Genomic DNA, 26453 nt, shown 5'->3' on the forward strand with positions numbered 1-26453 from the left:
AGAATTTCTGGGGAAAAAACTTTAGGAAACAGAGAAAGAGAGAGAGAAATAGACTTGGGGTTAGTAGACAGCGGTTAGGACGAAGCAAAGAGAACTCAGGCAGAAAAAGATGCTAATGAGAGAGAGGTAGGCATGCAAGATGCAAGAAGCGAGGAACAGGAGAGAAGAGACTTCCTTCCCCCACCCCCACCCCCACCCCCAGTAATTTCATCTTCCCATTTCAGAGTTTCTAGATCAAAGGATTCAAAGCTAGCATGCTCTCTACATCATATCAAATTGAATTCCAGATGGTTAACTGAAACTTAAGAAGTCACGAACTGAATTAGAAGAAATTATAAGTAAATAGCCTGTGGTGAGAAAGAGCTTTCCTGGTATAATTCCAAAGAAATAAATCATAATGGAGACATCTACACAGTTCACCCTCTGAACATTAAAAACTATAAGCAAAATGCAAACACAAGTGGCATATAAAGAATGTATGTTCTGTATATGTATGGCTAAGTCTCTTCGCTGTTCACCTGAAACTACCAGAACATTGTTAATCACCTATACTCCAATACAAAATAAAAAGTTTAAAGTTTTTTAAAAAAGACTATATAATCTTGGGAATTCTCTGGTGGTCCAGTGGTTAGGATTCAGCGTTTTCACCACCTGGGGCCCAGGTTCTAAGATCCTACAAACCGCGGAGCAAGTGCAGCCAAAAAAAAAATAATATATATATATGTTCAGTACATAGGATGAAAGTGTGTCACATGATATGCAGGGAACTCTTAAAAACAAATGAAGAAAAGATAAATCCTTGGGGGAAACAGGCAAATAACAAGGACAAGCAATTGACCAAAGAAAGTCAAGGACCCAGTAAACAATGTCCTACATGCCATGATTTTCCAAAGATGAGATGTGAAAGCAATAGGACCACTTTTCTGTGATGGGAAAGGCATAGAAAGTCAGGCTCTCTCATGGGCTGGTGGTAGGGATGCTAAGTAACACATATTCTCAGGAATGCCGTTTGACAAAATACCGTAAAAGCCTTTCCCAATGTGTGCCTGAGTTCTGATGTAATGATTACATATCTAGGAACTTATCTTAAGGAAAATATTAAAGACGTTTGCATCTTTGCAGACATTTCACTAACAAGATTCAGTCATGGCTACATTTTTATAAAGAAAAGTTCCTTTTATAAAGAGGAATTCCCTGGAGGTCCAGTGGTTTAGGACTCCATGCTTTCACTGCCAAGGGCACAGGTTCAATCCCATCCCTAGTCAGGGAACTAAGATCCCACAAGCTGCACAGTGGAGCAAAAAGAGAAGAAAAAAATTTATTAAAAAATAAATTAAAAAAGAAGAGTCAGCCACAATAAAAATATCCAATAACGGGGGATGGGACATAAACCATTCTAAAAACTCAAGACAATGGAATATTAAAAAGCCATCAAAATGATGCTGTGAAAAGGGATTAAATGACATGGAAAGAGTATACATTTTCAAGTAGAAAAAGCATAAATGAGTTGAGGTGAGCAAGGCTCTGGGGATGGAGTCAGTCACATAGTAAGTTTCAGCTTTATAAGGGCTACTTTATTCGGAATTCCATTTCTGAGTGGAAAATGTGCACAAAATCACAAAATATATGTATATCAAAGCATCTAGTTAGTTTAGAAGTATTGGAGATTTTTGTTTTCCTCTTTTGTTCATCTGTACTTTCTCTTTTTTATCAAAGTATAGTTGACTTACAGAATTATGTTAGCTTCAGGTGTATGACAGTGATTCAAGATTTTTACAGATTATAATCCCTTTAAAGTTACTAAAACATAAAGGCTGTATTTCCTTGTGTTTATGTATTTTATACATAATAGTTTGTACCTCTTAATCCCCTACCCTTCTTTTGCTCCTCCCCTCCCCCCTTTGCCCACTTGTAACAACTAGTTTATTCTCTGTGAGTCTGTTTCTGTTTTATTAATTTCATTGTTTGTCTTATTTTTCAGATTCCACATATAAATGATAAAATAGTGAAATAAATCAGCCATAGAAAGGCAAATATTCTGTTATCCCTTGTCTGTATTTTCTGACATTTCCACGAGTGGTATTTATTGTTTATACAGACACTGAGGCAAAGTTTTTAAAAATTATGCTGTGTATTAACAGCTAATGACAGAAACCCATTTGAATAAGGAAATGAGATTACCAATTAATGTTATTAATCATGTATTTAAATATAAGCATTACATTATACATATTTGTAAATAAACATAAATACTGCATACATATTACCTATATATGCAAATAAATTTTATATGTACATATAATAGAAAAAGGATTGGAAACATGTACCATAAAATGCTAACAAGCTTCAGTGATTATTTCTGGGGTTGTGAAAATAGCAATTTTCAGGGGTTCTGTGTGTGTGTTCCCTATTTTCCAAAACAGATGTTCAGCAAATGTTTCTCATTTGTAATAAACAAAAAGTTTTTTTAAAAAATACACAACCCCTGAGATAAGGCGGGACGTCCTACAATGTAAGTGATGTCCCGTTTACTGGTCCATCCAGCATCGTCACCTTTTTGGACCCTCCGCACTCATTCACAGGTGAGGTGAGCAAGTCCTGCTGATTCATTGTACCATGTTTGGCATTTCTCCCCTCTTGGTTTCCACGGCCATCTCTCTAATTCAGACTCTCCTTGCCGAGTCATGGCTTTCACAAGGACATGTCCCCACTCAGAGATGCCCACTGTTCCCCCAACCGACATGGAACTGAAACCCTCCCCCAACATTTCCAGGCATCTCACCCATCCTCTTTCTTCATACACACCCTCCATTAGGAATCACAGCCAAACTGTCTCCTTACTATTGTCCAAATGCACTTTTTCCAGCTTCCATTTTGCTTGAAGGACCCAGACAACCACCTTCCCAGAAACCGCTCTCCTCTCAAAACCCACCTGCCAGGACAGGATCTCTGTCCCCACAGCCTCAGAGGAAATACACTTCTCCTTTCCAGCCCATTCATATTACACAGAATAACAGGAATAATACAAATAAATGTTCTTAACCTAGTCTGTTACATTGTATTTCTCTAGCCCAGAAGCCTAGTAAAATCATAGAGAATGAAGGTTTGGATGCAAAGAAAGGGTTCTCCAAGACAGGACCCCAGTACGTGTCTATAAATACGATCCTTTAATAAGTGAACAGATCATCCCTTGCATAAGTGCGGGCGCAGCGCCCTGGTCCTGCCTGGTCCCGGGAGCGCCCCTAGCAGAAGCCCACCAGGCGCAGGGTGCTGGGGAAGCTTCTGCGCATGCTCATGCACTTGTCCTGGTCGATGTATAGAGAGTTGGCCTTGACCGCCAGATCATGCTCCAGCGTGGCCTTGGTGTGGGCCAGCGACTGCAGTGTGTCCTCCGCGTCCCTCAGGCGCTGCTGCAGGGTCTGGATGGTGTCGTCCACCTCGTACACCTCGTTCACCAGCCTGCATGGGGAAGAGGTGCCCATTAGGTTAGCAGAGGTCAGGCTGGTCACTGCTCCACCGGGGGCGCCTGTGCTTCCCGCATTCCCACCGGTCACCCCAACCTCAGAACTACTTCATGTCGACAGGAACATTATCGGTGCACAGTTGCATGAGACCAGGAGCGCCCCTGTGGTCCATAACCAGAATCCAAAAGGCTGGGGGACACCAGCGAGTTTTCATGCTCGCATTGGTCATACACACACGCATATTGAAAGCTGTATTTTTTTTAAAAGGCCAACTTTTAAACATTTGATTTTCTTTTAAATAATAAAGATTTGGGGAAACTGAAACAGCTTAATTGTCGTACACTGACGTTATCATTAAAAATGGTTTGCACAGTTAGGAAGAGGGGGACACCCGATTGTCTTCAGTGGCTAGAATTCAGTCCAATCTGTTAACTATGGGGGAGGGGTTAGTTAATGGGGTACTTCTCCAAATATGATGCCCCTCCCCCCACCAATGCCCCAGAGTTCCAGAGTAAACACGGAAATGTCAAAAACCTAAGAGAACATGAAACTGACAATGCATGAAATCAGCTACATGAGCCACGAAACAAGTTGCAGTTCTGATTGTGCTGCTGATGAAAAATATGACACATTTTTCCTTAAGACAGAAAGGAAAAAAGGCATGATTTTGAATTAAAAAAAAAGAAATCTAGCATCTCCCTCTCAAATTATTTTAATCCACATTGTTTTCATTTTCATTTCTTTATCAGTGAATCTTTCCTCAATGTCTATTGGGCATTTGCAATTCTGCAAAAAACAATTTGGCAAATGTTTTCCCTAATTTGTTTTTGACTTTTAATTAGCTTATGATATTTTTGTTAAAAGTAAGATTTCAATTTTTAGTAAGCTGTCTTTCTTTTTCTTTGTGATGTCTTCTATTGTGTTTATATTTAGAAACCTTTTCTCTTCCCAAAGAACATTGAAGCAAGGACTCCTTTGCAGTCTGATCTGGCCAATAATATCCAAAGGATATGACCACATGGTCAATCAAGAGAAAGAATATGAAACAGGTTACAAAATGACAATAATGATGATAATTAATCTATTGACTGCATTAGTTTATGTGCATATATACATGCATGCTCAGTCTCTCAGTTGTGTCTGACTCTGTGACTCCATAAACTGTAGCCCACCAGGCTCCTCTGTCCATGGAATTTTTCAGGCAAAATACTGGAGTGGGTTGCCATTTCCTCCTCCAGGGGATCTTCCCAACCCCGGGATCAAACCCACGTCTCTTGTGTCTCCTGAATTGGCAGACGTTTTCTTTACCACTGAGCCACCTGGGAAGCCAGTGAAAACACCAACTCCAAATTCATCAAATTTTGACCAGCAATTGAAAGCTAAAGTTCTCCTTATTTGGAGGTTCATTTATCAGGAGACTGGAGTGCATGAAATTAACTAAAATGTACCATAATCTAAAAAGAAGAGCGACAGTGAACAAATAGGGATGGGGACATCCCTGGAGCTAGAAAATGATCTCATGATCATGGAAAAATATTTAGGCCATGTTTAAATCATTATACCAAGGCCATCTTATAGCTCCACAGAACTTTGCAACTGAAAAATAAATGTGAGAGGTCATCAAGCCGAGCTTCCTTGTTTTACAGTTGAAGAAACTAAACCCCAGGGACTGATGAACTGCCCTCCCTACGGGCACACATCCATGTTTATACACAGCATGGTCATCCAGGAAGATGGAAGGAAATCAGGGGCCTTGACAACCATAATAAAGAACTGGGTCCCATTTCCTGCCCGACCCGCTCAGCACCCAGAAGCAGAGAGCAGGGAAGTTGGCCTCTGCACTCTCTCCTGCTCATGAATTTGAACAAAGTGAAGAGTTTGACATAGAAGGATAAAGGAATGATTTCTTCATTGTGTTAACTTGTGTTGAATAATATTATGTGAGAACAAGAGGAAATAACATCAATGTCTGATGATAACAGACACCATAGCTGGATGATGGGGTACTACACAGCCATACCTTTTATAAAAGAATTTGTTCTTGCCTTGGGATTCCCTGGTGGCTCAGTGGGTAAAGAATCAGCTTGCAATGCAGGAGACGTGGGTTCTATCCCTGGGTCAGGAAGATTCCCTGGAGGAGGGCATGGCAACCCTTGTCTAGAAACCTATGGACAGAGGAGCCTGTCGGGCTACAGTCCATGGGGTCCCAAAGAGTTGGACATGACTGAAGTGACTGAGCATGCATGCTCATGGGGAAAGAGACTCAGAATATAATTTAATATTGGTTGAAAACATTAAGCCCCCAGCCCCAGGTTGGGGGGCACTGCAAAGCACCCCCAAAAGGCTCATGCAAGCAACGACAAGCCTGTGCACGTCCACACCGTGACTTCATCTCAGAACCTAACCTGTTTTCTTATGTTGCAATGGGGGAGGGGAGGAATTAAACTTTTGTGCCAAAGTTTCCTTTGGTCTAAAATCAGTAAATGCAGTATCTGAGAACAGAGCTAAAAGCATATTTTTTTGTTGTTGTTAAGGTCAAGTTGGATTTAAAAAGTTAAGTTTCTTTTTTGAAGATCCCAGGGTTTACAATACCACTAGCAAAGAAACAGGTCTTCAGAGAGACTGTTGGATAGGGCTGGGGGTAGGATTTACGAGGGCTCGTTGTTTATAATCACACCGGCCTGCTTCTCGTCTCGCACATCCTTCACTGAGCTGTTTTCACTGCTTCAAAAGGAACCCTGAACCTGAAGGTAGGGACGGAGCAGGATTATATGAGTCTTTACTCCTCCAAGCCAAATATGTTAGTCTAGTGGGAAATTTATCTGTGAGAGATCTTCTGAAGAAAGACACATTAAAATATCAATTTCTTAAAAGGAATACAATTTCTTAAAAAGATACTTAGAATGCAGGCAGCTAGCATCCTTGTTTTCCTATTGCTGTGTGAAGGCAGGGCAGAGGTATTACGCCTCCCTCAACTTGCACCATTACAAATACATTTTTCCTCCTCTTTCAAGGCCATGTTCCCCTCTCAGTTTCCTTATTTTTTTGGCAGACTGCAGAGAGCCATTCCGCTGAAACCACTCCTTCTGGGGGAAATCACAGAACTGAAAAACAGTTTGCATTCAAATACAAATAAAACTACCATCGTTTGAAAAAAAAAAATCAAGTTGAAGTACAGCAGAGTCTGGTCTGGCCTGCCACCAAGGATGCCAAGAATGTTTAGAATTGCTCTTGAAAGGACCCATTTAGAAAAACTTCAAATGCAAAGCAAAGTCTTGAAATGAAAACAGCACTTCTTCTCTGTCCCCACTCCCCTGAGTTCAGGGTTCTTATGTTTTCCTCATCCAGACAGCCAAAGGCTGCTTTCAGAATGCTCGATTGAAAAAGAAAAATAATCCCCTCCCTCAATAACCATCCTCATTTCCACAGTTGTTCCTCTGGGACCATATTTTTGGCAGCGATATTTTAACAAGAAATCTTTATGGAAACAAAAGCAGGTTTTGTCCTGAAGTTGGTAAAGGAGCAGAGGAAACAGACACACAGCAGGGTCGCCAGGAAGTAAAGAAAAAAAAAAAAAAAAGCAAATTCTGTTCAGCCGGGAAGGGGGAGAAAAGAGGAAAACGCATTCAGCATCTTAGAAGTGGCTGTAAACACCTCATTGTCTGATAACTGCAAAGTCAAATTTGACCATGACCCAAAACCCTTCCAGAAAGCAGCCCTGTGCTGGTCTGATGGCAGCCTGGACAATTTCTCTCTCCCCGCCTCTACTTTCGATGACTTTGCAGAAATTGTCAGAGCATGAAACTGCAGCTCAGCTTTTCCTAATAATATTTGCATAAAACCACAATTCATGATCTAATCTAACTGGCCAAATGGGTGTGACCCCACTCACTACCAGGTTCCTATAATAAACAGACACTTCCGACTGGCTGCCTCCGGAGTAGAGCCCATTTATCCTCCGAGATGGGCTGTGTGTGAGTAGGGGTTCTGTGGAACCCACTTGGAGAAAGGTGGCCTGGGTGGCTGGCCTCCTCCAAGGGATGGCCGGACAACAGCTCCACTGAGAGAAACGCAGCTGCTGCGGGAGAGGAAAGCCAGTGGCATGTGGTCTAGAGCCCGTCTCTCAGCATCCAACATAGACAACACGCGTGGAGGGGGCTCTGCAGTGATGCTTCCTCTGTGACCCTCAGGTTCATCTTCTTCTCCGAGAGCCAGATGTAGCCTGTGCTCAGCTACGCCATCCCACGGCACATCCAGAAGCCAGAGGAGCTCAGGCCCAGGACGGGGGGTGCCAGGGGTCCCCCCTCAATGAAAGAGAAGCAGAAGCAAATCGCCAACTTGGCTAAACGGAGCTCAGCAGCAGACAGACAAGGATTCTAACTATCCTCTCAGCAGGTGCCAGCCAGGAGACGTCACTCAGCCCACGTCTGCCTCAGTTTCCTTATTTATAAAGTGAAGATCATGCAGGAGGTAAAGTATGCGGGACAGTGCCCAGCACAGAATAAGATCAATAACTGACAATGGCTCTGGTGATTGTCAGGCTTCCCTGGTGGCTCAGACAATATAGTACCTGCCTGCAATGCAGGAGACCAGGGTTCAATCCCTGGGTCAGGAAGATCCCCTGGAGAAAGAAATGGTGACTCACCCAAGTATTCTTGTCTGGAGAATTCCATGGACAGAGGAGCCTGGTGGGCTACAGTCCAGAGAGTTGCAAAGAGTCGGACTTGACTGGGAGACTAATACTTTCATGGTGATTGTCAGCATCACCACCTTTATCACCTTCATCATTTCTGGCTTCACAAAGACCCCCCATTGGACATACGTATACCTATGGCTGGTTCACATTGATGTTTGACAGAAACAAAATTCTATAAAGCAATTATCCTTCAATTAAAAAAACAACAGCAAAAAAAAGATGCCCCCCCGCTTACCTTCCCTCTGGGAAACACACAGCCTCACCCCCCTGCTTATTCCCTGGGTACGAGCTCAGAGTCCTTTCGTCCCTAGATAGAAGGGAACTCTATCATGGAGCAGGCAGACCACAAGGCCAGTGGCCTCTCCCCTCTGCACAAGTTCAAGTGCTGCCCCATCACTCCTCCAGTTGCTATAAATTTGACTTGCTTCTACACAAATTGTTTCAAGACCTAAGCAGAGCCATGATGAAATCCAGAAAGAGGCAGACAGGCTGGTACTGAGAAGTTGGAAATGAAGCCAGAATGGGGGTGAGGGTGGCCAAGTCCACACGAGGCCATCTAAAAGGAATCTTCCAGGTTAAAACGATAAGAATAAAATACACCTAGTGTCCAGCAGATGCAGTGTGGACTCAGCTCCCTCCCACTGAGCACACGTGAGAGATGCTTGATGAAGACCAGCTGCTTTCAATTTCTACTGAGAACAAGAACAAACTGAAATGAGCTGAGATGAGCTGTCGGGGCCTAGGGAATCCTAAGGATGCTCTGACGGAGAAGGCAATGGCACCCCACTCCAGTACTTTTGCCTGGAAAATCCCATAGGCGGAGGAGCCTGGTAGGCTGCAGTCCACGGGGTCGCGGAGAGTCGGACACGACTAAGCGACTTGACTTTCACTTTTCACTTTCATGCACTGGAGAAGGAATTGGCAACCCACTCCAGTGTTCTTGCCTGGAGAATCCCAGGGATGGGGGAGCCTGGTGGGCTGCCATCTATGGGGTCACACAGAGTCGGACACGACTGAAGTGACTTAGCAGCAGCAAGGATGCTCTGAAGGACCAGAGCAGGTATTAGCTACCCAAAGAGGTGAAAGAGAGCAGCGGTGGGAACAGACAGATGGGGTCTGGGGAGCTGGTGCACAAAGTCCTTTTTCTGATGAGTCCAGGGGACTGAGAAGCTCACAGCAGCCAACCTCTGAGTTGCTTCCAAGACAGGAATCTGGAAACCCTGGAGACTCCAGGGAGGTGTAAAGGAACCCAGCGCCTCCTCCACCCGCTGAAGGAGGCTACATGTTTGTTAACACTTTTCTTGTATGTAGTGTTGATGTCATTTCCTTTTTTCTCTAACCGTGGTAAAATATACATAACACAGAATTTACCATCTCAGTTCTTAAGTTCATGGCATTAGTAGCTTCACAATCTTGTGCATCCATCACCATCTTCTATACTTCAAGAACTTATCATCCCAAGCTGCAAATACTAATGCCATTACTGACACTTTAAAGAAGCCTCCTGTCAAAGCTATGGTCTTTCAAGTAGTCATGTATGGATATAAGAGTTGGACCATAAAGAAGGCTAGACACTGAAGAATTGATGCTTTTGAATTGTGGTGCTGGAGAGGACTCTTGAGAGTCCCTTGGACTGCAAGGAAATCAAATCAGTCAATCCTAAGGGAAATCAACCCTGAATACTCATTGGAAGGATTGATACTGAAGCTGAATCTCCAACACTTTGGCCACCTGATGTAAACAGCCAACTCACTGGAAAATATCCTGATGTTGTGAAAGACTGAAGGCAAAAGGAGAAGAGGGTGGCAGAGGATGAGCTGGTTGGATAGCATCACCAATTCAATGGACATGAACTTGAAACCTCCAGGAGATGGTGAGGAACAGGGATGCCTGCCATGCTGCAGTTCACAGGGTCACAGAAAGTTGGACACAATTTAGTGACTGAACAACAATGACAACAAAACAGCTCCAGCACTGAGACCATCACTAGGGTCCCCCATATCCCCAAGCTGGCAGACATGCCTTTGAAAGGAGCTCAGAGCTGCAGGCAGGCTGGGGGCTTCCCCAGAGGAACTCAGGCAGACCCAGGAGGCGCCCCCCTCCATCACCATGACCCCAGCCTGGTCCTCCCCACCTCTCACCACCCACTCACCGCAGCTGAGCCATGTCTCTGCACAGTTCTATGTTGGGTCTCCTGGTCCGCTCGTCCAGACGGGTCTGAGCCACCTTCAGGAAGGCAGACTTCTCCACGATGGCCTTCTTGATGGATTCGATAGTCATCTCTGTCTGGAAAATCTCCTGCAGGGTCTGTACCAGGAGAAGCAAACGCCTGAGGCTTTGGTGCCGAACCACCAACAACCTGCTTCCCACCCTGTGCATCTGAGACCCAGACTGCTCCTCTGCTGGGAACAGGGGTTCTCTGGGGGCCTCCTCCTTCCAGCACCATCTGGGACCTGTGGTGGGGGGTACGGCACCTGCTCGCACCCTCTGGAGAGCATCCTCCAGATGCAGCGTGTGAGCACTGACATCACAGAAATGGGCAAATGCTGCAAACCCAAGCTCGCTGTCCTCATTTCCCCAGATCACCGGCTGTTAGACATTGACTACTGCACATTTGTACGTGACCCAGAGAAAAGGGGGGCCAGGAACTTTGAGGGCACCCACTTCCCTCCCAAATTTGTGTGCCCGTAAGTCTTTATCTTCCTGCTGTCTCTTCTCACTAACCTCAAAGAGGCTTTCCTGCCAGTGGAATATATGCCTTGAAGCAAGCCAAGGTCAAGCTCTGGGGTGTCTCCATGGAAGGGAGGAGCGCTGGTGGTCTGGTAAGCCCGAATTTATATTCATTTTGCCTTGAAAAAGGTCACTCCAGTTACCTACACCTGACTCCCTCCCCACCTGGGAAGCCCTTGAAGAGGTAATGAAGTCAAAATGAAGTCATTAGGGATGGTCCTGATCTAGTCCGACTGGTGTCCCTATAAAAAGAAGCAACTGAGACAGACGTGCATGCAGGGGAGACCACGTGATGATGGTGGGAGAGGGTGACCATCTACAAGTCTAGGAGAGAGGACTTAGAAGAAACCAACCCTACAGATAACTTGACCTCAGACTTCAGCCTCCAGGACTGTGGGAAAATAAATGTCTGTTGTTTAAGCCGCCCTGTCTGAGTGCTTTGTTATGGCAGCCTGAGCAAACTTAATACAGTGGTAAATAAAAATTTGTTGAACAAAGGGACTCCATCATGTCACCTTCTAAAACGTCTTTAGATGACCTTTCACTGGCCAGGGGACCCTGCCTTTAGATGACCTCTCACTCCCCTTTAGATGCCCAGGGGATCATAACCCTTCCCATCAATGAGATCCACGGTCTGGTTCCACCTAGTTTTCCAAGCTTCTCTTTCAGGACACACACTGTCCGTGCCAGCCAGACCAGGCTCTTTACAGACCTGACCAGGCTCTTTACAGACCTGACTCAACCCCTGATCCGCCACCTCTCGAGGTTTCATTCATGATGCTGCCCCACCTGAATGTTCGCTTCTTCCTCCAAACCCCGAAAACAATTTCTTTATTGGCTATTTGACAACCACAACTTGTAATTTTCTATTGTTTTTAATTGTGTGTGAGCTTTTCAAGTTACACACACCTTCTCTACAAACATAAACTTCCTGGAACAAAAACTACCTTTCATCCATCTCTCTGCCCTTCACCGAAGTAGAAGCTGTCTGGCCCAAATGTTTGTGGCCCAAAGAATTCACTGTGAGAAGGGAAGGTAAATTCTTGCAGCCTGGGAAGAATGGCGCCCTCAATCAAATAGTACCTCCTTAGAGAAACACAGCCAACAGTGTAAGGTTCTTAAAAAGAGAAACAGAAAACTATATGCAGCATAATCCACAGAAACAATAAGAGCTCAAAGCCCGATACTAAGTAATACAAGAGCTCCTTGTTTATCTCGAAACCCACAAATTCTGCCTAAATCCTTCATTTTATTGTCCTTACAAAACAAAAGTACTTTAAAAAGTTCAATATCAGAAACATCTTGAACCACCTAATAGTTTCCTGTGTTTGGTTTTATATTCCAGGAAAAAAGGGGGCTGAAATAATTTAACAGAAAACATCCCTGCCATATGTTCTAATAATAAATTCACTTGCTAGTTACATACAGTGATTCATTAAACTTTAATAATAATATTTTTGTAACTGTTAAATACTAGGAGCCTTTCATGATATAGTGCATTCTTTGTGTTCCCCAAACCAGTGGATTCCAATTTCATGCTGACACCTGGCTACCTGGCTAACGTAAATGGTGCGCTTCCCACTGGTTCTCATTTTCTTTAGTCTGTATGGCCAGGAAGTTGTCTGCCTTATGGTGGAGATCTGTGGTCCCAGAGCCCCTGCCCTATCTCTCCAGGTCAGACACGGGCCCACCCCCCCACTGCCGGGCTTACCTTTGCCAGGTGAGTCTGAATCTTATTTTTAGCATCCGCGGTTTCAGCGATGCGGTTGGTGAAAGCCAAGTTCACCTTGTTGAACTGATTCCACATCTCGTTGGCCGTCACCACCAGGAGGTTTTGGATATCTTCTCTCAGTTTCGCAGAGGCGGCTCGCTCACTCTGGGAGCGAAGAATGTTGTCGTCGGTAAATTTGGCCCAGGACTCGGGCACTGAGACCCTGAAGAGAAAGGAAACAGATCCAGACAACGGAAACAATGATGAATCAGCCTAGACGGTCTGCAGGCAACCGTCCATCCGGAGAAAGGAAAAGAAAAAACCAAATTGCTTGATTCTGGTTTTATTGCATGAAGTGTAAACATCAGAGCAAAGCGTCTTTTAAACCTGTCTTAATTGCTCCTTGTTTCACTGCTTACTCTGGAAAGCCACAGCATATATTAAGTTCACTACCAATGTAGGGGGAGAAAGGATTGCTGAAGGATGTGATTATGTCCATTCATTAGAAAGGTGTCTCACCAGCCCCATAAACATTACGAAAAACTATTCAACCTCACGACTAATCAAAGAAGTACTGCTGAAACCAGCTTACTAATAACCCTTTGTCAGAACAGCAAAGAGCTAAGAGAACAATTATTTTCCAATGAGCATGTTTAGAAACAGATTCACTCATATCCTGCAGGTATATGTGTTAGTCGTTCAGATGTGTCAGACTCTTTGCAACCCCATGGACTGTAGCCCGCCAGGATCCTCTGTCCTTGGGATTTCCGAGGCAAGAATACTGGAGTGGGTTTGCCATTTCCTCCTCCAGGGGATCTGCCCGACTCAGCAGTTGATCCTGCATCTCCCGCACTGGCAGGCATTCTTTACCGTCTAAGCCACCAGGGAAGCCCTATCCTGCAGGTAGGAATGTTGAATTGCTACAGGCCTGATGGAGAGCAGTGTGAACTGAGTCTCTCAAATGTCATAACCCAGAAATTCCACTTCTAATTGACATGTAACATTACATCAGTTTCCAATGTGCAACATAATGATTTGATTTATGGATATACTGCAAAATGCCCACCACAGTAAGTCTAACCAACAGCATCACACACAGTTACAAATCTTTTACTTAGGATGAGAGTTTTTAAGATCTCTTCCTGGTGACTCAGACAGTAAAGAATCTGCCTGCAATGCAGGAGACCCAGGTTCGATCCATGGATCAGGAAGATCCTCTGAAGGAGGGTATGGCAACCCACTCCAGTATTCTTGCCTGGAGAATTCCATGGACAGAGGTGCCTGGCAGGCTACAGTCCATGGGGTCGCAAGAGTCAGATAGAACTGAGTGACTGAGCACACACACAAAGAAAGGTACCACAGGGTTATCAAGATGCAGAGAGACAGGTCCTCTCATAGAGAAAAGACCATCCATCCCAGATCGCATCCAGGGGCCTGGCAAAGAAACCATGGACAGGGCAGGTCTAACAAAGAGTGGAAATAAATTATTCTACCTTCAACTGTTTTTCAGCTTGTACTCCTATCACCCCACCGCCCCATCCAGGGCATCTAATACACTGGTAACACTGTATTTTCTTTATGCCTAATTGTGTTTTCTAGGTTTTCTGCCTCAAGCAGGTGCTATTTTCATAGTTAGGATTATAAACAACAAATAATTCTTTTACAAAAGATCACAGGATACAAGTGGCCACAGAACACGTGAGCTTACTGAGGACCGGTCCACAGCAGGTGAGTCTTACCTTTCTGCGTCCTCCCATGACTTCCAACTTACCTGTATGCTGCATCCCTTGGAAAGCAGAGAGAATGAATTCAGTGGCATGGAAATCACAGGCAGCCTGTGCCTACTTACGTGGCATCCACCCTCTCCACTCCACGGAAGTAGCTGACGCCATCCGACGTGTTTCGCAGGTGGTGGCATTTATCGTCGATCCTGTAAGCCGACTGCTTGTCACTCAGGTCCTTCTCCAGCTCGTGCTGGGCGGCTCTGTTCGCTCTAAAAGGCAGAAAGAGCCAGAGCTTCAGGCTTAGGAAACAATATCACACAAGGAAGCGTGACTGCCCTTCTGGGTGGGGAACCACCCCTACCCCCACCCCCATCCCCATCCCCACACCCACTCCCTCCCATGACCTCCCATGACCTCCCATGAAAGTCTGCTCCTTCACACAATGTCCAACTTCTCCATTAAAAGCTTCCCCGGCAACCTAGACATCCATCAACAGATGAATGGATAAAGTTGTGGTACATGTATGTGGTGGAATATTACTCCATGAAAAGGAATGAATTTGAGTCAGTTGAACTGAGATGGATGAACCCAAAGTCTGTTACACAGAGTGAACTAAGTCAGAGAGAGAAAAACAAATATTGTATATTAAGGCATATATATGGAATCTAGGGGAAAAAATGGTACTAATGAACTTATTTGCAGGGCAGGAATAGAGACACAGACGTACAGAACAGACTTGTGGACACAGCAAGAGGAGGAGAGGGGGTAGGACGAACTGAGAGAGTAGCACCAAATCATTCATTACCACACGTAAAATAGAGAGCTAGTGGGAAACTGCTGTAGAGTACCGGGAGCTCTGTGACAACCTAGAGAGTGGGAATGGGTGGGAGGTGGGAGGCAGGCTCAGGAAGGGGGGCACATATGTATACCTATGGCTGATTCACATTACTGTACGGCAGAAACCAACAAGGAGCTTCCCCTGGAGATGTCCATACATATGAGTGGTGAGAACTCCGTCCAGACTGCCCCTGCTACGGGCAAAAGACGTGTGGACACACAGAACTGGGTATCTGCAGCCCCTCAGGCTGGCCCCCATCTTCCTAACACACAAACCGCCCCAGACAGGACACTGGTTTGCAGCAATCTGTCCACATCTGTGCTTCCCTTTCCTTCTCCCTTTTCCTCTTCTACATCCTAACCCCTTTCTCTTCTATCCCTGGAGAGCAATCCCCTGTGAAGTTATTAGGAATTCAGAGTCAGCCTCCTTCCATCTGTAAATGACCTCAGTTTGTGGTCACCCCAGGTCTGAGAGGTTTGCCAGGAGATAGAAACCAAGAGTCAAAATGAACCTCCCTGGCAGGAGCCAGTGTGCAGAAAGAGATCAGGAATTTCGGTACCCAAGCTCATGCTCCAGCGGCCGCCCTCCTGGAAAGGATGAGCCCTTGGTGAGCTCTGAGATGCTATAATCACACAGTGCCTACTCAGCACCCAGGAAGCAAAATGGACAAAGCAAAGGTCTCCTCCCTAGAGAAGCATACATCCTACTGCAAGGCAACAGGCAGTCCCCATAAGGAATAGGCAAATCCTGTGGCTTGTTAGCGGAACAATTCAAAAAACAAAGCAGGAAAGGGGGGCCAGGGATGTGAGTGATGATTTTAAACAGGATAGTCAGGGTAGGACTCCTAGAGGAGGTGGTGCTTGACCCAAGACTTGCAGAGGGAGAACCAGACCAGACGAAGCCTTACTGGCCATTGGAGGGAGCCAGCTTTTCCTCTTAGGTGGAACGAGAGACCACTGACTTACATTCTTAGAGGATCATTCTGATGTGGGATTGACAACAGACTTCAGGGGACAGAGAGGTCCCATTAGCAGACACGTGCAGTTACCCAGGCGGGAAACAGTGGTGGCTTAGACCAACAGGGCGGCAGTGAAGGAGGTGAGAAAGCCTTAGATTCTGGAGATGCTTTAAAGATAAAACCAGGGGACTCTCCTAAGAGATCAGACGTCGGTGAAAAAAAATAAAAATAAAAGCTGATGTTGAGTCACTGGAATAGCAGGAAGCCATCAGTGGAGGTGGGCGAAATTGAGGGTGGCTAGGGAGGAAGAACACAGAAGGTCTTGCTTAATGTCTGAGTGTCTATTAAACATCCAAGTGGAGATAAGAAGTGGGTTGTTGGAACTGGGGAGAAAGTTATGGGCTAGAGTAAAAATTGAGGAGGCAATCGCAAAAATCACATACAGAGAGCCCCAAAAGAAGCAAAGAACTGGATAATCCTAGTCATTTCTGAATTCTGGTCTCAGCACAGAAAAGCCACCCAGGAAAACCTGCATGTGACTGAACCAGCTGAATTCTAACTTGGCCTGTGCCTTTGGGTACTTCACTGGACCTGTCAGAGCTCTTAATTTTGTGGTTTGTAAAGTAGAAATGAGGGTAGCGGCGTGCAGGTCGTCTGCATTTTGTGAGTTCTAAGTCAGTGCATCCGTGTACACAGGAAGAGAGGAGGAGGCTGCCTTCCTGCTGCTTCTCATGTCCAATCTCTCGCCTCAGGCTACTGGGTTGAATCTCTGGGACTCAAAGACCTTCCTCATCTGTGGTCTGGGACCAAGATGCTCCTCAGGCTTCCTGTCTTGGGCTGACACCCTTGACCTCCTCTGACCTGACTTCAGAACCGCCTTAGGAAGGTCTTCTCTCCATCCACCACCTTAGCGCCCGAGATGGGGAGAGATCTATGCTGCCATGTTGCTTTCTAATGAGACTCCATCCTCAGCTGAGATCCTCACTGGTCTTGTTGTTTCTTCTTCATCATTCCTCCCAAGACAAGTAGAGTTGAAACCCCTCTCCCCTTGCCTGTACTGGACCAAGTCCAGTAACCATGTTAGGGATCCCAGCCCCCATCTCCTGGATGGAGAAACCATCCCAGGAAATTAGGTGGGCATTTTGCCCACTGTGTATTAAAGAGCAGAGGATATGGAAGATGAGCAGCAGATTTTAGATTATGGAAAAAAAAAATGAAGATTAGGAACTGGACCAGAAGAAAACAGAAAAATCATTGGAATCACACTCAACTGATTCTGCAATTTCCTAGGAGCAGAAACCAGAAATTAATATCACAGCTGCTGTGTCTTACATCCGCTTACTTAACCAAGCCATGGGCAGTTAGTCATCCACAACCAGTCCTTACCTATTTCTGAATTAAAGAGCCCTTTCAATCACAGTTTGAGAGACACCTTAGCCATCTGAACCTGACTGACCTTCACAGCATCCATCCTAAAGGTCAGCAGACTGAGAAAAACCACCACTTTCAGAGCACCTGTTCCCTTGCCTACATCACACATTACTGCTGACAACATCAATACAGGCAGAAAGATCGTTCCCTTTGTGTGACATATTCCACACTACTTCTTTCCATGGCCATCATCAAATGCATGTTGATCTTTCTAGTCCTTTCAGCCAGTACTTTTTCTATGCCGACAGTTGTTATCATGGCTTCAAACCCTCCTTTGACTATTATTCTTTGCCCTCAACCTCCACTATAAATATTAAGTACCTACTATCTACTATAGCGTTAGACAGAGGAGCCTGGTGGGCTACAGTCCATGCACTTGCAAAGAGTTGGACACGACTGAGCAACTGAATTGAACTGAACTGAACTATCTACTATTGCCAAGAGAAGAAGAATTTGCATTTGGTTAGAGAGGATGGGTAAATGATTGCAATGCCATGGATGTAGTTAATGCAATGATGTCATCACAGCACCAAGGACCATGTACCAGGGTTGCCAGGAAACCAGAGAAGGCTGAGTTTTTAAGGAGGAGCAGAGAGTAAATATAAAAGTGAAAGTGAAAGTAGCTCTCAGTCGGGTCTGACTCTGTGCGACCCCATGGACTATAGCCTGCCAGGCGCCTCCGTCCATGGAATTCTCCAGGCAAGAATACTTGAGTGGGTAGTCAGTGCCTTCTCCAGGGGTAAATATAAAAGTGTCACAATTCATTGCTTTTCCAGCTGTTGATCTGAACGTGTACAAGTCAATCTCTTATCAAAAAATGAAGTCTTTTGAGTTAAAAGAAACTTCGGTCATACTTCAAGTTAGGACAAAAATCCTTTCCAAACCATTGCAAAAACATATTTCTTAAAATAAAAATGGAAAGTAAATATCCCAAATATTCATCTTAACCTCTAAATAAAAACATATAAGTGCATATGGATGTGTGTCCATGTATAAGAAATCCTTACATAATAAGCTAAGAGAAATCTGATTGGGAGGCATGGAAGTACAGCTTCATGATAGATTTTTAATTGTATAGAGAAGATAAAGTTCTTACGCCAGTTGGGCAATGGCCTTGTCCAAATACAGCTTCATCCTTTCTTGACAACACAGAATAATATCAACTTCCTACTCAATTGAAAAAAAAGGAACATTAATGTTTTGATTATTGAACATAACGTTCAAAGTCAACAATGTAACAAAACATCAATGAAGGAAAACTTTGTTACTGGGAGAATTGTGACATAAAATAAGAAAATAATTTGATACCCCCTTATTTACCTATATGCCCCTATGACATTGCTGTCTCAATAGTAGACTGAAATTCACCCTTTACAGGGTTATTGGGAAACTATACTATGAAACAAGTTGGGACAGGGGTAAAATTTTAGGAGTTTTCTTTATCTTTTATTGCTGGTCTCTAATTAAATCAATGGATCAATTAATCAAATTCTGGTGATGCACAAGGGTGAATTGAATGCATGGCTTCTTCTATAGCAAGTACTCTTCCAAGAAAAGCAAATTTGGGAGGGAAAAGGATAGCTTAAAAGGCAGTTCTCTCTGGAAGTGCATGTGACTTTCAAATGACCCAGTTTTATGTTCCAGATAGAGCCCAACCTCCACCCTGGGAGGCCAGCCCTCCCCTCGGCCAGCCTCTGCTCTCAGCCCAGCTCCTATACTGGTATAAAAAGCTCCACTATCCACACCATCTGCTTGGCCACACACGTGGTACTTTGATGCTGCTAGAATGTATACACTGTTGACATATGTTGTAGCAGAGACTGTTTCAATATTTACTTCCCTTTGAACTTCATATTCACATATCAGAACCCTAAATAGCACCAAGAAGACATTTAAGAAGTGCACATAAGCACTGTTGCCACTTTTTCAAGTGAAAAATGATCATACCAGCCTATTGAATAATGAACTCCTGAACACTCTCCCGTGACATAAAACAATACTGCGATGAACAATCTCAAAAATATTTAGACATCACCAATGGGGATGCTTTTTTTCAAGGTTTTGACATGTGCAGCCAAGTTGCCCTTCAGAAAAGTTATCCCCAATTATTAATCTAACAATAAATGAAGGTGAATTTCCTCGCCTTGCACACCCAGTGGACACTATGAATGCTCTCAATCTTTGCCAACGTGACAAGCCCCCCACATAAAAGCATACTTGTCCAGATTTGCATTTTTATATTATGACTATGTATTTGTTCATGATTTGACTTTCTTCTTTTGTGAACCACCTGTTCATGTGCTTGTATTGTGTTCATAGCTTTTCTGCTATGTTTTTCTTATTTATAAATATTCTTATATTTAGAATTCAATCTTTTCCCATTATATGTCATAAGTACAACATATGTGTCATAAAATATTTTTTTACCAGTTTGGTCCTTGCCTTTGTATTTTGTGTGTGGTGTTTTTTGATCCAGACATTTATGATTTCTATGGTGTTAAACTCTTAAAAGTTCCCCCTTTGGGTTTCTGCTTTCATTAATTTGATTTTAAAGTCTTCTCTTCAATGTTAATTATTACTCAACCATATAATCTTCTTATTCTTTCATTGCTTAATTGGTGAGCATAAAAATATCATGCCTAGAGCTTATTTCAGTGATAAGCCTCCTGCCTGATCCTCCGATACTCTGAATGATTGGAGTAAATGAAAAGCTAAATTCCCACAACATGTGACCAAGTTGCCCTGCTCTTACAGGCAGCAAGGGTTTCTCACATATTCCCATTGTAGGCTGTGCATGTCTTTGATTTTTAGTACTATTCAGTCTTCATCTTTCTCTCTGGCTTGGTGTGTGTGTATAGCTAGTTCACAGAGGTGTTGACAAAGGATCCATGGAATACTGCTTAGAAAACACCACCTAAAACCCAAATTCTCAGTAAGCTTTTATGCTATGTGTACACGATGCACACAGAGGGAATTCCTGGAACTTCAAGTGGAAAAACACTACATTTAATGAGACACTTGCTATAGGATCCTTCAGCGGTATTTTTTACATCTGAATTTAAATAATGTCATATGGTGAATGTCATGGTTGGAGGTAGAAGGCTTCATGGGGATAGGGAATGCCTGAAACCAAAGACTTTTGGAACCTGTTCCCCAACGCTAACACCTACTAATTCGTACTCATCCATGGACCTCCAGGAAATGCTCCCAATGGAAGCAAATGCAAGTCAAACGCCTTATCCCCTCAACCACCCATGAAAAGAATGTTTACAGAAGATGGTGGACACAGACAGAGGGCAGAAGTGTGAGAAGAGCCCAAATGTAATCAGATCAATAGCTACCGCCCGACACCCCGGGAAGCAAACAGAGATCACAGCAGGAAACCCAAGAACAGCACACTAGGAGCCTGGCAAGTGGGCCCACTCCCTCTGGATCCTGAACTTGGGGAGGATCAATAAACCCCATGAATAAAAGGGTCACGGTGACTGCTCTGCGTTTCTCAGAGTCTCAGTGATCAGAGTAAATATGTCATGGCTTAAGATGGAAAGAGAACAAGGAGTCACATCCAGGCATTTGAAGAATCTCGAATGAATCCTACTCTTTGAGCAGGTGAAACCTTTGTGAGGCATCTCATTACAGGTCTCCTCTTGGGAGCTATATAATCTCAGGATGGGGAGAGGGGTTGGGGGAGAGAATAGAGACTTCACAGCCTTTGGCTTCCCCTCATCTCAAGCAAAACCCCGCCTTGTCACCTCACACTCCTGGGTCTTGGGTGGGATAGTGGTTAAAGACACTCTTGGCATCAGATAGCCCAGCTCCAAGACTGGCTTTGCAGATGCTGGGACCAAAGGCAAGTTATAAACTAAGGGAGATAACACTTACCTTTCTAGGCTGCAGGGTAGATAATTACATGCCTTGCAGGTGAAAAGCTCTCAATAAGGCGTGGACCTTATACAACATGACATGGGTCATAGAGCGTGACTCAGAACTTGATCCTCACGTACAATGTGGGCTCCACCCTATTCTCAGCTGAGGGACATCGGCCAGGTCACAGAACCCTGAATGCTGACCACACGTGTGGCTGTGTGCTGACCCGGCTACACCCTGAACTGTGGACATACAGTCATTTCTGGGACCTCACTGTTAAACCCAGACCCTGCTTCTAACGCAGTGTCGTTCTATGTATCCATGTTAACTGAGCCTTTTTAAGTTTGGGGAAAGTGGGTCATCTAACACACTCTTAACAGACAGAGTGAAAGTGAAAGTTGCTCAGTCATGTCCGACTTTTGGCGACCCCACGGACTATACAGTCTATGGAATTCTCCAGGCCAGGATACTGGAGTGGGTAGCCTTTCCCTTCTCCAGGGGACCTTCCCAACCCAGGGATCGAACCCAGGTCTCCCACATTGCAGGCAGATTCTTTATCAGCTGAGCCACAAGGGAAGCCCAAGAATACTGGAGTGGATAGCCTACTCTTCTCCAGTGGATCCTCCCAACCCAGGAGTTGAACAGGGGTCTCCTGCATTGCAGGCAGATTCTTTACCAACTGAGCTATCAGGGAAGAGGTTACTAAAATCAAACTTTAAAAATCAAACTGTAAGTCCAATTGTATCTGGAATCTGGATGATGGCAAATATCACCTATAGGAGTAGACACTCCATTTCTTTGTGGGGTTGTTTTTGTTTTGTTTTGGTTTTGGTTTTTTGTTGTTGTTGGGGGTTTTGTTTTGTGGAATCTTAGTTCCCCAATCAGGAATCAAACCCATGCCCCATGCAGTTTAAGTGTGGAGTCTTAACCACTGGACTACCACGGTTTCTATATACAGTGTTTTGTAATGATGATACTCTCAAATTCTCATGTATCCTTGAGTTTGGGATGCAGAAGGTATTTCCTTAGAGATCTGCATTCTCAGTATTTGTTCCCCCATCACTTGAAGTTGACCCATCACCCGGTCAGTTGTGAGGGGAATGTAGTCCCCCAACCTATTTAGAGGCGAAAATCCCAGATAGGGGAGGCATGTCTTGCTACTGGCGTTAAGAACCCAGTCAGACATTCTTTCCATGCTGGCATCAAGGTTCTATTCAATACTGTCTCGGAGCAGAATCCTCCTGGGACAGAGTTGTAGAACCAGTAACAGGTCCCTCAATAGGAAGGGAAGGCAGAAGGCATCAGGGCCCAAGAACAGTTCACTTTCAGGCTTCATGAACGTGAATGAAAAAATGAGTTACCAACGGACATATGTTTGGCACTTGGGGGATGCAGAATGAATGCTTAATAGAGTTATGCAAGCTGAAAAACAGAAACAGGGAAGAGTACCAGGTACATAAGAACTGAAACCTTTAAGGAATGGCAGAGACCTTGTGAGAGAGAGCCTAGGAGGTAAGATCAGAGAATGGAGAACAAAATCATCTTCAGTTGGTGGGAGGTGGAAGAGAGCCTAATGGGAGGGCCAGTACCATGCATCAGATATAACTATAAGCTTCTGGATGGCAATTTCGCTGCATGTCAAAAGCTCTACAAATGCATGTACCCTCTGACAAATCAATTACATTTTCAAAAAAGTATTCTAAGGAAATAATCAGAAATACATACAGTTATTAATACCATGCCTGTATGAGGGCAAGGGCCACTTGGAAATCTCTGTACCTTCCCCTCTGTTTGGCTGTGAACCTAAAAATGCTCTAAAACATTGTCTTAAAAAGTAGCACTGCCTTTCCAAATCTACATTTAAGAATAAACACCACTGAGCCTGTATCCCATCAAAAAAAGCACATTCAAATTCATAGATATAGTATAATTCTAATCTTGAAGACATGTTTGTGTGTCTTCAGATTGGGTGACGTCTACCTAAGCATGATTACAAAGAAGACCAAAACACTCTAAAATGAATAGTCATTCCTAAGTGAACTTTGAGTGATTTTTATCTTTTCTTTTTTTATCTTCTTTATCTATTTTTATATTTATTGCATTTTTCAAATTCCCTCAGGAAATATCTACTACTTTTATAACCCCCCCAAAAATATATCTTTATAAAAAAATAACACACTCCTACTGTATAGCACAGGGAACTATATTCAATATCTTGTAAAAAACCATAATAGAAAAGAATATGAAACTGTATACATACATGTGTATATTTTATACACACACACACACACACACACACTCATATATGAATCACTCTGCTATACACCAGAAGCTAACAAAGTGAAAGTTGCTCAGTCATGTCCGACTCTTCGCGACCCCAGGGACTATATAGTCCATGGAATTATCCAGGCCAGAAATACTGGAGTGGGTAGCCTTTCCCCCTTCCAGGGCATGTTCCCAACCCAGAGACTGAACCCAGGTCTCCTGCATTGCAGGCAGATTCTTTACCAGCTGAGCCACAAGGGAAGCCCAAGAATACTGGAGTGGGTAGCCTATCCTTTCTCCAGTGGATCTTCCCAACCCAGGAATCGAACCAGGGTCCTCTGCATTGCAGGTGGATTCTTTACCAACTGAGTTATCAGGGAAGCCTGTTGTAAATCAACTACATTTCAATAAAAAAAATTAAATGTATTTTTTTCTAAATGCTATAAATATCTGATACTATAACTCCTTACTTATAAGTGTCTTTATGAAACATCATTTTTGTTTCTATACATTAAATGGTAAATGCATATTTGCAAGTAAGTTTCTTGTTATTGAAGGATTTGCCCCATATTTACCGTCAGCAGCTCCTTTTCCACTTCATCATGAACTAGATCAATTCCCATTCTCTTCTCTCGATGAAATAGACATTCTCGGGCTACCTACAGACACAGAAATAATGGGAAACACACTAATACAAACTGACTAAAATCAGTGACTAGCACTTCTAATAAACCTGTTTCTAAGACAGGTCAATAAATACTCCCAATACCAACTTTTCTAGCCATTTTGTTGAAAACCAAACAAGAAACTCACTGTGACAACTAAATGAATCCCTACTGCTAGTGAAAAGGTAAAGAGTTTGAAAAACTACTGATTTGGAAAGTTGACAAAATGAAGCAGATGGTGTCCTACCTAATCCCCACAGATCATCTAAGAAAATTATTTGGCATTAATTCCTTCTAGAGAATAGTTCAATAACCCAAATCATAGTCTTCAAGATATTATTTCTAAATATTTTCTACTGAGAAGAGGAATAAACAAGTGATTATTTAAAGACACCAAAACATTTGTGAAGCCAAAAATCCAGGTGATTATTAAGTACCATTTATTGCTTTCCTAATTATAAAAATAGTACACCTCAGTCATTAAATAGAAAAAAAGAGAGAAGTTGAAAATGTTATTCATACTCTTATCATCATTGTGTTTGCTTTTAACAAAACAGAAGTTATAATGCCCTCATAATTTTACATTTTAGGATTGATATTAAATAGTAGACCTGAAATAGTCTTTGAGACAAAGTATGTTAATGACTTCAATAGAAAACAGCTTAGGTAGCCAACAACTAAATTATGTATGAAAGAACATTATGTGTTAAAATACTATTTTTCAAAGAGTATTTCATGACGTGGGATGACTGTATAATGTTAAAAATTTTTAAAGCATAAAATATAATAGTATGTACACCATAATCTGGATATAATGTCATTGAACAAAATCTTGGAGTGAATCTCTAATTTTTTAATAGTACAATGTACACTTACTAGAAGATGAATTAATGAGTTGAAGGAAATGCTGATTTTTTTTTTTAATTCTGTTTTTACTGTGTATTACAAAATTGCTTCCCAGCAAGTTTCTTCTTTTTTTTTCTACATAGTATGTGCCTTTTTTAATACCACGACAAGCATCCTCTGAGAGGTCAGGCAGGCCCTTGATTAACATCCCCTTCATGTTTATGCTGATAATACTTCACGCTTTATATGTTTCTTTGGATTTTTAAAAGTATGCCATGCTGAGCACTGCCAAAAACAAAATGTTTGCTGCTTTCAGGGGCTCCTGGTCTAAAGAGGGCTTCAGCCACAGGTGGAAATGTGATCTAACAGGCTCTGGTGGAGTAACACTGGGCACCCTGGAGCCCAGGGAAGGCTTTTCTTAGGAGGGGACATTGGAGCAGAGCCCTGAGTTCCCAGCAAAGGAAGGAAACAGCTGCATGGCGTGTTTGGCCATGGGGTATAGAGTCTGCACAGGAGCAAGGCGGGGGGCCTGAGTCAGGTGATCCTGGGGTGGAGGTACCCTAAGGGGTCAGGCCTAGGAGGTAGATGAACATTGTAGGTAGATGTGTCATTGCCCCTCATCCTACCCAGGGTGCCAGGGCTTCTACCCCAGGGCAGGGGGTGAAGTCACTGTCCCTCTGGGCACAGCCATTGATGAAGGGTACTCCCAAATGCCCCTTCAGACACGAATGGGCCCCCTCTCAAGGAGACAGGCTTGAAAGGCTGCCACTGGGCACATGAAAATCTTTTGTGTCTGGTCCTGATGCTGAGAGAGCCCTGAAGGCAGGCCTGGGGCCAATCTCCGTGGCAGGTCAGCTCCAGTCCCCCTGATTCCAGCTGTGCGGGTGGGATGCTGGGCATCTCACCATCCCTCCTGCAGGCTCAGGGCAGCACACGTTCCTCGTGGGACCCTCTGGCCACCAGCTCCATCTTTTCCCAGCAAGTTTCTACTCATCCATAGTCTACTAGCAATATACGGAGTATCTGTCTTCTGCATTTTTGCTGACCCTATACATTATCAGTTTTCATTTTTGCAAATTTGAATGAGCCAAAGTTTCACTTCATGCCTTAGCTTGCATTTGTTTCAGCTTGCAAGTTTATCATTGAGTTTTAATATTTTTTCTTACATACAGTGGGCTATCTGTATATCCTCTTTTGAGATATATCTGTTCATGTGACTAATTCTCATTTTAATTAGGGTCTTCTGCTACTGTGCTGA

At 43.6% G+C, this 26453-nt stretch overlaps 1 protein-coding gene across 2 annotated transcripts in view; it reads right to left on the reverse strand.

Moving 5' to 3' along the window:
* Positions 1–1552: 1552 nt before the first annotated feature.
* The window catches only part of TEKT3 (tektin 3), a 36198-nt gene continuing 11297 nt past the window's right edge, over positions 1553–26453 (reverse strand). For both annotated transcript variants that reach the window (XM_043903904.1, XM_043903905.1), the window contains 6 exons: positions 24260–24343; positions 18649–18719; positions 14451–14594; positions 12602–12824; positions 10313–10467; positions 1553–3459 (listed from right to left, as the gene is read on the reverse strand). In XM_043903904.1, the coding sequence (XP_043759839.1) occupies positions 3243–3459; positions 10313–10467; positions 12602–12824; positions 14451–14594; positions 18649–18719; positions 24260–24343 (894 nt within the window). In that variant the 3' untranslated portion in view covers positions 1553–3242. The remainder of the gene's footprint in view (positions 3460–10312; positions 10468–12601; positions 12825–14450; positions 14595–18648; positions 18720–24259; positions 24344–26453) is intronic.

Source organism: Cervus elaphus, chromosome 5, assembly GCF_910594005.1.
Source record: "Cervus elaphus chromosome 5, mCerEla1.1, whole genome shotgun sequence".
Lineage (NCBI taxonomy): Eukaryota > Metazoa > Chordata > Mammalia > Artiodactyla > Cervidae > Cervus > Cervus elaphus.